General features: G+C 39.6%; 1 protein-coding gene across 5 annotated transcripts in view; it reads right to left on the bottom strand.

The window, feature by feature from the left end:
• Positions 1-14,639, bottom strand: part of Plekhb2 (pleckstrin homology domain containing B2) — a 50,078-nt gene that overhangs the window by 7,579 nt on the left and 27,860 nt on the right. For 4 of the 5 annotated variants that reach the window (XM_004836010.4, XM_004836011.4, XM_087198791.1 and 1 more), the window contains 2 exons: positions 11,592-11,631; positions 9,828-9,914 (listed from right to left, as the gene is read on the bottom strand). In XM_004836010.4, the coding sequence (XP_004836067.1) occupies positions 9,828-9,914; positions 11,592-11,631 (127 nt within the window). The remainder of the gene's footprint in view (positions 1-9,827; positions 9,915-11,591; positions 11,632-14,639) is intronic. The other variant, XM_004836012.4, reaches the window with a different exon arrangement.

Here is a 14,639-nt window from a genome sequence, read left to right as displayed (position 1 = left end):
CCCAATGAGAAATGTAATTGTGTTGTATACCTACAATGTACCAATAAAAGAATTTGATACAAAAAAAAAAAAAAAAAAAGAGTAAAAGCCCATGAGACCTTGTCTCAAAAGAAAAAAGCAAAAACAAAAAAAGGGGAATGGTTGTACATGCCTGTGATCCCAGTATTCTGGAGCCTGAAGCAGGAGGATCACCTCAAGTTTGAGGTCAGACTGGGATAACTACATAGTGAGCTCATGGCAAGCTTGAACTGCATAGTAAGACTCTGTCTAAAAAAATTTTTTAAAGAATGATGGGGGCCAGGGACTTAGCTCAATGGTGCCGCCACCTGCCTCGAAAGTGCAAGGTGCTGAGTTCGATCCTTGGTATCAAAACCAACCAAAAAAAGAATGATGGTCCACACAAAAGCAACAAAAAATTGCAGGCACTGAAATGCAGAAAACAACCAAGGACAGTGGCGAATGCCTGTAATTCCCCCAGCATTTAGGTGGCTGAAGCAGAAGGCTCATGAGTTCAAAGGCAGCCTGAGCTATGGAGTGAGACCCTATGAAAATTCAGAAAACATTTCTTTATTTCCCATAAATGCTTTAAGTACATCTGTTGCAACACATGACGTATTGAATTATGAAGATTCATATTAGATACAACCATATCCATTCGTTATCAAGTGTGCATTTTTGCTCATGTATTGTGTCTGTGTTCCAATTACTCATTTGGCAATAAGTTTCAAGTTCATTTAATTACATTTTATAATTCAATTATGTCCATCATATGTTGCAATGGATGCACTGAATGCATCCATCTGGCTGACAATCTAAATGGGTTTATTTTTGGTGTAGGGGTTATATTAACAAGCATTCTGAAAAAAATCATGCTAGACTTAGTTTTCCAGTTAGGTCTTATTTTTGGGGAAATGTGGTAGAGGCAGCAGTGCATGACAAAAGATTGGAAGATGTATAAGGAGAAACTTAGGTACACAAAAACGGGTGGCAAAGAAAGCCAGCGAAGGAGAAACACACTAGTTCAAATCCAGTATATCAGGTTTAAAAAGGGAAGCGCTGCTTCCCTGGATGGCAGTACCCATCATACCCTGTGTGCAGTAAAGCCCCATTCTGAGAGAGGATCTAACACCCTGAGGGAGGGAGACAGTACCACAGTGGTATCCAGGCCACTGGGATAGGCTCCTAACTTTTCTAACCACCCACGCCACCCATGCCCCGTAAAAGCCAGTGAATGAGATAGCCACAGATCAGAGACTAGAGAAACAGGAAACCAGGGAGCATTGCCCAAGATAAAACTGCAGACCCATTTAAAAGCTGAAAACAAGGGGACAATCCTGATTAGAAACCCAGATTTTAGTGCTGAGAAAACCATGGCTCAGGGTATTGCAGGAGTGGGCAGCACCTACAAATAGCAAGAGCCTGAGAAAAGCAATTGATGTGGCCCCAAAATAGCCAACCACTGCTTGTTCCCCCAAAACACTGGGAGTGGCATGCCTGGAGAATATCCTGCCCACTGTCTACCACTCACTCTGCAGCACCCAAAAAGTCTGCAGGCTGGGCAGTGACAATTTGTGGAGAGCAGTGAACAAGACTGGGAGAAACACTATAAAAACAGAACACAGGCTGGGGATTTAGCTCATTGGTTCGGGTGCCTGCCTTGCAAGCACAAGGTCCCGAGTTCATTCCCCAATACCTAAAACAAAAAAAAAAAACAGAACACAGGAGGAGCTGCAGAATTTATAGAGCAGGGAGGGGCGAGCAGGCTGCCCTAGCCACACTACACCTTCCTACCTCGACTTAACTGAAGATACCCAAACATAAGACAAAAGCAAAAACCTCTGACTAGCCAAGCCCACAGAAATGAATTGAGGTTAAACAGAAGGCAGTAAAATAGAAGGCAGTCTACACCAGAGGCAGGCTCAGTATTCCCCCAAATCCCTTCACTCACAGGCGGCCAGGCACCTGAACAAATGATAGGAAGTGGCCAACTCAGGGACTTGCAGGAGGCTGAGAAGCACCTTATGGACACAATGACACTATGGAAAAGCAGAGGTACAGGAAAGAGTTAGATCCAAAACTCCATGCAGATCCCCCCATTTACAAGTTGAACCTTCTCCATTTGTAAACTAGTGGAAAGAGCTCACTGGATGATTTCAGACTGCGGTATAAATAAAAGAGGGAGGATGATTAAGTTTTGGGTACTTATAACTAACTGTGAGTTTTTTTGGTCAGAGGGTCTACAGTAAGTTTTAATGAACATGACTGACACAGTTGATTTTGGTGATAAAACCGGTACAGATTCTCTCTTTGTGACACAGCAACTGGGTCTGATTCAATTAAGCTGAGCAGGTAAAGTAGTATACAAATATCAAACACAACCAAAGCCAAGATCCTATCACTGGGAAGCTGACACTAACTAAAAAGACCTCCATACTAGGAACAATAGTCTTTCCAATCTAATTGATCAACTCTCAGCGCACGTACACATACATATACACACACACACACACACACACACGCTCGGAAGGGAGGGAGGGAGGGAGGGAAGGAAGGAAGGGAGATGAGAAAACAAGGTAACAAGAGATTAAAAAATTGTTAACTCCCCCAGAGTTGATCTGATGGGAACTACGAGGGTTGAAATCAAAACCAAATGGCTGGGAGCCAAGGATTTAGCTCAGTGCCACAGCACCTGCCTTGCAAGTGCAAGGTCCTGTGTTCAATTCCAGGTACCAAAAAAAAAAAAAAAAAATCCCAAATGGCTGAAATGTATGCAGGGATAAAAGATATTTTTTGAAAAAAAAGATTTTTAAAAAAATCAGTAAGATGTTTAGTGGGCTCAAAGATAATATAACTAAATACCTAAAGCATTTAATTGATTAAATGATTGGTGAACTTGACATGAATAAAAAGTTGGAAAAACTAACCAAGAGAAAACATGAATGACCATTTTAGTAATAAATTAAGAGTCGATAGGGCCAGGGATTTAGCTCAGTGGTTTCGCCGCCTGCTGACCAAGCACAAGGACCCGAGTTCGATCCCCAGTACCAAAAATAAAAAATAAAAAAGGTTGATGAAGAGATATCAAACAAAAATCCAGACTACAAAAACTTCTACTGAAAGTACTGGCAGCAGAAATGACCAATTTTAGGAGACAAAATTAGAAGATAGGGTTTTAGGATTTAGAGCCAAAATTAGAAGATAGGGTTGATGTAAGGGACCATATACTCTGAGACACCTTAAAAATGAAAGATCAAATCATATGGTCATCTCAACAGATGCTAAAAAGGTCTCTGACAAAATTCAACTTCCATTCATGATACAATCACTGAAGAAAATAGGTTGGACGTTAACCTCAATCTGATAAAACCACTTATGACAAATCTACTGTCAACACTGTATTAAATGTGAAAAACTAAAAGGTTTCCCTCTAAAGTCAAGAACAAGACAAGAATGTTCTCTGTCACCACTCCTGTTCAAAGTAGTACTAGAAATATTAGCAAGAGCAATTAGGCAGTATTCAAAGCTGAAAGCTGGCCTGTGCAGGATGAACAGAAAGAGTGGTGGAGGAGGTTGGATAGTCTTTGTCCATTTCATCACCTTGATACTTTTGAAGTTAAAATCAAGACGAGTGGAGCACCTGGAAGGAAGCTCCCCGCCTCCATCCCAAGCTCCTAGGGCAGAAAAGCTGAGCTGGTCCCAGCACCTGGAAGGAAGCTCCCCCACCACCATCCCAAGCTCCTAGGGCAGAGAAGCTGAGCCAATCCCAAAACCCGAAGGAAGCTCCCCCACTGCCAACCCAAGCTCCTAGAGAAGGTGAACCACGTGGGCACCAGAAGCACACACCGCCCCCCGTGGAAATGAGAAGACACATAAACAAGCCTCAAAAACAGACTTCCAGATCTCCTACAGCAACCCCAAAGGGAAACGAGATAGAACACTCTGATACTCAACCACCTGGACTCTCTGAACTGGTAACAAGAGAGGAGCTGGGAAAAATGAAATCAGAAATAATTACTCAGATAACAACAAAGATTTTGCTCATGGTGCAAGACATGATTAATAAATCTAGAGAGGACTCAGATAAAAAAATAGGACCTGAGGGACATGATGGAATCCCAACACAGGCAACAAATGGAATCCATAAAACAGACACAAACAGATTTCCAAGAGATTAAAAACTCCATCAAAAGTCTGCGCAGCAGAATGAACCAATGTGAGGATAGAATTTCACATATAGAAGATAAGATTGCAATTAGTGAGGAGGAAAAGAAAAATTGCTTTAAAATTGTAAGGGAACATGAGAAATCAATCCAGCAGCTGCTAAACAATGCAAAGAAGAATAACATAAGACTGATTGGAGTCAATGAAGAAAGAGGAGAGACTGCAGATGACATAAAAAAACTGTTCACAGAAGTGATGGCAGAAAACTTCCCAAGGAGGGGAAAAGAACTTGACATACAGATAGGTGAGGCATATAGGACTCCAGCTAGCCTTGATCAAAAAAACTCTACACATAGGCATATAACAGTTAAGATTCCAGAAACCCAACAGAAGAACAAAATCCTACAAGCAGTGAGAAAAAAGAAACAAATCACATACAAAGGAAAGCCCATCAGAATCACAGCAGACTTCTCACCGCAAACCCGCAAGGCAAGAAGAGCTTGGAGTGACGTATTCCAAGCCCTAAAGGATAACAGTCTCCAACCCAGACTGATGTACCCTGCAAAACTATCTTTCAAAATTGATGGAGAAATAAGATACTTTCACGACAAAGAGCAACTCAGGAACTTCATGAATAGCAAACCAGCACTCCAAAAAATTTTAGACAATATCCCAGGAAACAAAAACAAGGATCACAACCCCAGGAAGCCCAACAGAATGAATCCATTGGGCACAACAAGAAACTAAACACAAAGGGGGAGAATACAACAAAGAGAAAAAGTCATGACAATGATAAGTCAATACATATCAGTTATAACCATCAATGTTAATGGTCTCAACTCACCAATCAAAAGAAACAGGCTGGCAGAATGGCTCAAGCAGCAAAATCCAACAATGTGCTGCATGCAAGAAACACACTTAATTCTAAAAGAAACTCATAGATTGAAAGTTAAAGGGTGGAAAACAACACTGCATGCGACAGGAACACCAAAAAAAGCAGGAGTAGCTATCCTCTTGGCAGATCAAGTGGATTTCAAACCAACACTGATTAAGAGAGACAAAGAAGGACACTACATCCTTGTAAAGGGAACAATCCAAAAGGAAGAGATGACAACCATAAATATCTATGCACCAAACACTAGTGCGCCCAACTATATAAAACAAATACTAACGGACATGAAAAGTCATATATGCAGTAATACAATAGTAGTAACACCCCACTGTCACAAATAGATAGATCAACTAGACAAAAAATAAGTAATGAAATATTAGAACTCAAACTCTTGAACAAATGAACTTAACAGATGTTTACAGAGTGTTCCACCCCACAAAATAAGAATATATATTCTTTACAGCTGCACACAGGTCATTCTCCAAAATACACCATATATTCGCTCATAGAAAATGTTTAAGTAAATGCAAAGGAACTGAAGTTATCCCCTGTAATTATCAGACCAGAGTATAATGAAATCAGAGATCAACAGCAAAAGAAACCTCAAGAATTTAATAAACACATGGAAATTGAACAACACACTTCTGAATAACCAATGGGTCACAGAGGAAATTAAACAAGAAATCAGGAAGTTCCTACAATTAAATGACAATGACAATACAACATATCAGAATCTATGGGACACAATGAAAGCACTCTTATGAGGGAAATTCATAGCACTGAATACTCATATTTGGAAAACAGAGCGAGCCAAATTAAACAACCTGATGCTGAACCTCAAGCTTTTAGAAAAAGAACAACAGGACAAACCCAAAGCTCATACAAGGGAGGAAATTATGAAGATCTGAGCAAAAATCAATGCAATGGAGACTAAGGGAACGATACAAAAAAAAAATCAATGAAGCCAAGAGTTGATTCTTCGAAAGAATTAACAAAATTGACAAACCCTTAGCCAACCTTTTCAGAAAAAGGAAAGAAAAGGCCCAAATCCATGCAATTAGGAATGAAAAGGATGAAATTACAATGGACCCAGCAGAAATCCAGAGGATCACCAATGCCTGCTTCGCAAACCTATACACCAATAAGATGGAAAACACAGAAGAAATGGACAGATTCCTAGATACATATGAAATACCAAAGTTGAACAAAGAAGACCTAAAAATTCTAAATGACCCAATATCATTCAATGAAATTGAAAACATAATTAAAATTTTACCAACTAAGAAAAGCCAGGGTCCTGATGGCTTCACCGCTGAATTCTACAAGACATTTAGAGAGGAACCACTGCCACTGGTGTTTACACTTTTCAATGAAATTGAAAGGGAAGCAATACTCCCAAATTCATTCCTGGAAGCAAGCGTCACCTTGATCCCCAAAGCAGAGAAAGACCAACCAAAAAAGAGAACTACAGACCAATCTCACTAATGAACATAAATGCAAAAATCCTTAATAAGATACTGGCAAATAGAATGTAGAAGATCATCAAGAAGATCATACACCCTGATCAAGAGGGATTCATCCCAGGCATGCAGGGATGGTTCAACATACACAAATCAATAAATGTAACACACTATATCAACAGACCCAAGGACAAAAACCATATGATCATCTCAATAGATGCAGAAAAAGCATTTGACAAAATCCAACCTGCATTTATGATAAAAAAAAACCCTCCAAAAAATTGGAATAGATGGTCTCTACCTCAATCTGATAAAAGCCATCTAGAAAAACCAACAGCCAATATCATACTAAATGGTCAAAAACTGAAATCCTTCACACTCAAATCAGGAACAAGACAAGGATGTCCACTATCACCACTCCTGTTCAATACAGTTTTGGAAACATTAGCCATGGGAATTAGACAAGAGAAAGAAATAAAAGGAATAAAGATAGGAAATGAAGAAGTCAAATTGTCATTATTTGCAGAAGACATGAACTCCACCAAAAATCTTCTAAACTTAATAACCAAATTCAGTAAAGTACCTGGATACAAGGTCAACACACAAAAATCAATATCTTTCCTCTACACGAACAACAGACTCACTGAGAGAGAAACTGGGCAAAGAATTCCTTTCACAATAGCATCCAAGAAACTGAAATAGGAGTCAACCTAACAAAAGAAACCAAAGACCTCTTCTCTGAAAACCATAGCACTCTGAAAAAAGACATTGAAGACAATATCAGAAAATGGAAAGACATCCCCTACTCCGGGGGAGGAACAATCAACATAGTGAAAACGGACATACTTCCAAAACTGCTATATAGATTCATTGCAGGGCCGGGGATTTAGCTCAGTGGTTCTGCTGTCTGCCTCGCAAGCGCAAGGTCCGGAGTATGATCCCCAGTACAAAAAAAAAAAAAAAAAAATAGAGTCAATGCAATCCCAATTGAAATTCCAGCAGCATACTTTCATGGACCTTGAGAAAACAATCCAAAACTTCATTTGGAACAAGAGACCCAGAATAGCAAAAGCAATTCTAGGCAACAGAGCCATGGCGGGTTAACAACCCCCAACTTGAAACTATACTACAAAGCTACTGTGATAAAAACAGCATGGTACTGGCAAAGAAACAGACTTGAGGACCAGTGGAACAGATTAGAAGATGCAGAAACAACTCCAGACACACTCAGCAACCTCATCTTCAACAAAGGTGCCAAATACCCTGGAGGAAAGATAGCCTCTTTAATAAACGGTGCTGGAAAAATTGGGTTTCAACTTGCCAAAGATTAAAACTAGACCTGTATCTCTCACCATGCACTGAACTAAAATCAAAATGGATGAAAGATCTAAATATTAAAACAGAAAAGCTGAATTGGCTGGAACAGAGGTTAGGCAGAACTCTTGAAGACACTGGTGTAGAAAAGATCTTACAAACAAAACCTCCATTGCCTGTGAACTAGCACAAACAAGCAACAAACGGGATCTGTTCTTATTAAAAAGCTTCTGCACAGCAAGAAAAACCACCAACAGTGTGAAGAGACACCCACAATGTGTGAAAAAATTTTCACCTGCTGTTCCTCAGACAAAGGTCTACTATCTAGAATTTATAAAGAACTTTAAAAAAATCAGACCTCCCAAATTTAAAGACCCAATCCAAAAATGGGCATCTGAAATGAACAGACATTTCGCAGACAAAAAAGAAGAAATAGCAAATAAACATATGAAAAAATGTTCAACATCACTGGTCATTCAAGTGATGCAGATGAAAACAACACTGAGATTCCACCTCACTCCAGAAAGAATGGCTGCTATCATGAAATCAACCAATGACAAATGCTGGGTGGGCTGTAGGGAAAGAGGAACACTCCTGTACTGCTGGTTGGAGTGTAGACTGGTGCAACCACTGTGGAAATCAGTGTAGAGATAACTCAAAGAACTAGGACTGGAAGTCCCATCCGACCTAGCTATTCCCCTTCTGAGTATCTTCCCCAAGAAATTAAAAGAATCATACCACAGTGATATATGTGCACCCATGTTCATAGCAGCACAATTTGTAATAGCTAAATCTTGGAAGCAGCCCAAATGCCCATCAACTGGAGAATGGATAAAGAAAATGTGGGATTTTTTATAAAATGGAGTACTACTAGCCATAAAAAATGAGAAATTAGACATTTATAGCTGAATGGAGGCACATTGAGGCGATACTCAAGTGAAAAAAGTAGGACACACATGTGTAAATACCGAATAGTTTCTCCACTGTGAGAAACTGAAACTGTAAATAAGGACTAAAAGGTATAATAGATAATGTCAAATAGGAAGAAAAGGGGCAAAGGGTAAGGGAAAGTGGGAGGGGTGGGGGAAAGGAAAGAAGGTAATGGAGGGCCAGGGATTTAGCTCAGGGGTTCCAGTGCCTGCCTCGCACACGGAAGGACCTAAGTTCGATCCCTGGTGCCAAAAAAGAGAAGGTAATGGAATTAATATGAGAAAATTAAAAAATGGAAACAAAGTCGTAAATAGGGAGGGATGGAGGGGTTGACAGGAGGGCAGGGGAATGGGGAAAAAATGAAAACCAAGGGGGTTCAGGATTTAGCTCTGTGGTTCTGCCACCTGCATCGAAAGCACAAGGTACCAAGTTCGATCCCTGGTACAAAAAAAAAAAAAAAAAAGAACCAAGAGAGATTATGTAATGGTGCAAATTTCCAATGATAAATGTCATTATATTGTATACCTAAAATGTACCAATAAAATTAACTTTCAAAAATGAGAAAATAGTCATTTATAACTAAATGAATCTACATTGAGGCCATACTCTTAAGTAAAATAAATAGGACACACATGTCTAAATACCGAATAGTTTCTCTGGTATGAGAAAATGAAACTGTAAATAAGGATCAAAATGTATAATAGATAATGTGAAATAGGAAGAAAAGGTCAGGGGAAGGGGAAGTGGTAGGGGCAGGGGAAGGGAAAGAATGGAAAGGAATAAACATGAGAAAATGAAAAAATGGCAACAAAGTCTTTGTAAATAGGGAAGAATGGAGGAGTTGAAGGGAGGGCAGGGGAATGAGGAAAAAAGTAAGAACCAAGACATATCATGTAAAGGTACAAATTCCCAATGATGAATGTCATCATATTGTAAACTAAAATGTACCAATAAACTTAATTAAAGAAAAAAAGAAAAAGTTTGGAATGCATTTCCAATTTCTCTGATGCTGGTTCAGGATTAAAAACAAAAAGTCATCTGGATGCTCTCCATTCAGGTCTGCTCCCTACCTCGGCAGCTGGTGCAGCATAGGTCAAAGGAGGGGGCAAAGAAGCCACCGCAGTCTCATCAGACAGGGCTGCAGAGCCCACACACACCTGTGTGAGAGAAGAGGGAGGGGTGAGCGTGGGCAGCGACCTCCACACCTCTGTACCCAACGCTGTGCATGCATATCATTTATTTAGCAAATAAAATAAAAGACAAAAAACTACAGTTCTCCAAGAACTAGGAAAATCTGGTCCAATGGGGGGCTTTAGCCCACAAGGATGTCCTGAGTTCAGGAGCGAGATGCTCCATCCTCGGGGCCTCAGCAGGAGCAGAGCTCTCATGGCACAGGAAGGCCCTAGAGTCTCGCTCCACTGTTGCCAGAGCCTTTTAGAGACATTGCACCACTCAATAATCCTACACACAATTTGAAAAGTAACAGTCAGAGATAGGTTCCATAAAATCTTTTGCATTAAAAAGAAAGTTCTTGAAATTGCGACTCAGTTTGGGGAAAAAAAGCAATAAAAAAAATCCATACAAAGAATTACCATGGGATATTGCCTCTAACTATATGGACCATTAATACTAATCTCACCCAAAAAGAGAATGAATTTTCATGAAAGAAAGGATAACCGGAGCTACAGAGTTAAGTTTTAAGGAAAAAGGAAGCTGTAAAAAAACTGTCTTGCTAGGCGTCATGGCACACACCTGTAATCCTAGCACTCCTGGAGGCTGAAGCAAGGAAGATCACCATGAGTTCGAGGCCAGCTGGACTACACAGCAAAATCATCTCAAAAAAAAGAAAAAAGAACTGTCTAGTAGTTTGGCTTTGGGGGGTTTTTTCCCTTTTTTTTTTTTTTTTTGCGCGGAGGGATCAGGCTCTGGCTAGGTAGCCCAGGCTGGCCTTGAATTCAAAATGATCCTCCTGCCTCTCAGCCTCCCAAGTGCTGGGATTACAGATATGTGCCACCGTGCCTGGCTATAAAGAACAGTCTTCAACTCACAAGAAAAGAAGATACTATGTCCTTGGGTATTAAGTTTTTTTAATTCTTTTCCTACATGCACAAATTCAAATTCTTTTTTAAGATTAATCTATTTTTTTTTCTTTCTACAGAGATGAAGAAAACATCAAGCCCTACCTGAGGAATGAAAACTAACCACAGAGGTCATGTTTCCAAACTTCCTGACAGACACAAAAATGTCATTAATAGTTTCTACAAATGAGCTTTACTACCCGTGACTTCCAGAGGCTAGAAATGGTACTAAAGCAAACACAAGTCCCCAAATTGTTTTGACCTCATAGGCTGAAATCTTATGCATAAGAGGGAGGGGAGGGAAGGGAAGGGAAAGGGGAAGAAAAAAGGATATATAAACTGCCCACAAGGAATGTAAATATTATGTACTACACACATGTACTAATACACTAAAAAAAAGTTAAGTACAAAAATTAAAAAGTTAAGTAAAAAGAACACAGTGGTTCCTTTTGTGCCTTAACTACAAACCACAGCAGACCTCAAGGCATTGAAAACCTTAAGAAATAAAAATTAAAAAAAAAAAACCCAAATATTAACAGAAAACAACTCTGAATCTAACAAGCCTGTGTGAGGAGGATTCCTCCTGCCACAATATGGCAAAACCTAGCCTGACCAATGTCAGCTCTTGCCCGTGGTTGAATGGGTAAGAAAGCCTGTCTTCTCCATTTCTCTTTCCCAACCTCCTAGTCTCCAATCTGTTACACAAGACACAAGAGTAAAAACATTGTTGGTGATTGCTATTAGCAACTAACTTACTGTATTTGTTCTGGAATCTTGCAGTGTAAATTTCCAAGCCCTAAAGAAAAAAGATACTTAGGTGAAGCAATCCAACATTTCAATGATTTTCAAAATCCATGTTAACATCAGAATTCCTGAAAAAGCTTGTTTTAATAAGAATAGGTATTTGAAGAATAGGTATTTGAATAGGTATTTGAAAGTTGGGCATAGTGGCCCATCCCTGTAGTTCCAGGTACTCAGAAGGCTGAGGACCACAAGTTTGAGGCAGGGAACTTTTGTTTTGTTATTTCAGACAGGGTCTCAATATGTAGTTCAGGCTGGCCTTGATCTCACTATGTAGCCCAGGCTGGCCTCAAACTTACATCAATCTTCCTGCCTGAGCCTCCTGAGAGCTGGGATTACAGGCATGCGCTACCATGCCCGGCTAAGGAGGGAACTTACTAAGATCCTGTCTAAAAAATAAAAAGGGTTGAGGATATAGCTCAGTCCTCCTCAGGCTCAATTCCCATTGCCAAAGGGTATGAAAGGATGGGGGACAGAGATCTTCAGGCCTTGCCCCAGGACTCCCTGAATCAATCAACTCATTCAAGACATGCACTAGAAATATGTATTTTAAAAATACATCTATGATAGATATCTAACATTTAAAACCTAATGTGCACTATTTAATATTTGCTTTACTTTTTGAGACCTTTTTCCAATGTGCATTTTTATTACTGCATATTAACTTTACAAAATATTGGGTTTTTTCTATGGCACTTTCATACATGGATATAACATACTTTCATCATATCTACCTTCCCTTGTACTCCCTCCCACGCTCCTGCTTTACTTTCTAATAAATGTGAAATATATTGCTACTTGCTCTCCAGTTCATGTCATATACACAGATACTTCATTTTCTTAGGTCATTAGTTCCATAGTATGAGATTTAGCTTGTCAGTAAGTTTTGCCATTAAAAAGAATGCTCCTAGCCAGGTGTGGTGGCACACATCTGTAATCCTAGCACTCAGAAGGCTGAGTCAGGAAGATCACCATAAGTTTGAGACCAGTCTGGGCTACACAGTGAGTTCAAGACCAGCCTGAACTTCTTAGCAAGATTCTGTCTCAAAACAACAACAGGGCTGGGGATTTAAGCTCAGGGGCACCAAGTCTGCCTTGCAAGCACACAGTTCGATCCCTGGTACCCAAAAAAACTAAAACAACAACAACAACAAAAAAAAACATAAATCCCTACATTCATGCAGCAGACAGGCACTTGCTGTGTGTGGACATGTCAGAGAGAATATTTTAAATATGGCAGTCAGGAAAGCATTCTTGGAAACTCTGTCTCTCTGCTTTGTTATTTGCCTCCAGACTAATTAAGAGTTTTTTCCTGCCTTTTCCTTCCCTTAATTTTTCTTTATTGTGTATTCCCATAGTTGCCAAGCCATTTTTATGTATCTTGCTCATGTTTAACCTGGGAAATGAGACCTAAAGCTTCTATTTGCTCTGATATGGTATGAGTTATTTCTTGTTGGCACCCTTCACAACTAATCTAGTGCCACCTCAGAGCTCTAGCCCACTCCACTTCAGAAAGAGCTGGATGTCTCGGTGTTTCCCACAATCAGTTTTTCATAATCAAAGGGCACAGGGATGGAAGAGGAGGAAATTTTTTCTGAGACTTGTTAAGTTCTTTCTGAAAAATCTGGGTCCCAATAGTCTTCTGAGCAAAATCCTTTGAACATCTCACATGGGGCTCACAGCACCAACCAGAGAATTATCTAACTCATGCAAGATTCAATGCCTTCAATGCACTGTTACATGACAAACCTTGGGGAAGCTTCCAGCCTTTGTTGAGATTCCAAGGATACCTACTCCAGGGTTGTTTTGTTAGCTTTTCCAAAAAGTATCCTTTTTTTCCCCCTTCGGTTTTTTGAGACAGGCTCTTACTCTGTAATACCTTACTTTCTTAATTGACATCATTCTGGATTGCAAAGTATTACTAAAAATTTGTGATGTTTAATTAACACATCTTGTTACTGCTTCTGGGATTTGAGGTGAGGTTAAGGACAGTAATGTCTCAGCAGAAGCATCTAGTTCTTCCTTTGGCTCTGTGAAGTTTGTACTTGAAATCAAACTTCTTTATTGGCTGGTGCCATTGCAATATTTTGCCCTTTACTTCACGAGGTATTTGGAGAAGACGTTCCACATTCATTTCAACATCTTTACTCAGAAATTATAAATTGAATTGAATAATGTCCCCTCAAAAGACATATTGAAGTTCTAATCCCCATTACCTAAAAATGTGAAATTACTTGGAAATGGGGTCTTTGCAAAAGGAATCAAATTTAAATGAGTCATACTGTAAGGTCAATCCTTAATCCAACATAATTGATGTCCTTTATAAGAGGGAAATCTGTACACAAACACATGTCATATAACAGAGGCAGAGCCTGGGGTGATGAAGCTGCAACCCAAGGAACACCAAGGATCAGCAGCAACCACCAGAAGCTAGGAAGAGGCAAGGAAGAATGCTATTGAGTTCCAGAGGGAGTGTGGAGAGGATCTCATCTTAGACTTATAGCCTCCACAACATAGAATCCATAGGACCTTGACAAGGGGAGATTATCCTGGAATATCCAGGTAGGCTCAATCTAATCACAAGTCCCTAAAAGCATATAACCTTTCCTGGCTGCAGAACAGAGAGGGTCATGTGAGAATTATACACGAATAAAAGTTTAAAAAAAAAATCCGTAAAGCAGTCATCAGCTCAGTGCCTAGTGCAAATAAGTGCTCAATATATGTTAATTTAGGCATCTGATGGTAATAATAGAGTTCCAGATTATGAAAGTAGCAAATTAGCCTGACATGGTCATTTGTCCACCAATCCTTAGGAAAGCTGTATCTTTTCCACAACATGCCAGTCAAGATTGATATAAATCAAGATAGTATAAAAAATAAGCTACATCTCAAATTGAAAATAAACCCTAGAGTTTGACAGAACATTTACACTGAGGATGAACATGAATTGGTAAATTGTCTGCAGGCTTTCATGAAAATGTCATGTACTTATGAGTTTTTCAG

The sequence above is a fragment of the Heterocephalus glaber genome, unplaced genomic scaffold (assembly GCF_053883595.1).
Source record: "Heterocephalus glaber isolate CG9 unplaced genomic scaffold, H.glaber_assembly_v1.0 deba00000347, whole genome shotgun sequence".
Lineage (NCBI taxonomy): Eukaryota > Metazoa > Chordata > Mammalia > Rodentia > Bathyergidae > Heterocephalus > Heterocephalus glaber.
The sequence above is the reverse complement of the archived record's forward strand: the minus strand, read 5'-3'. Positions and strand labels throughout refer to the sequence as shown.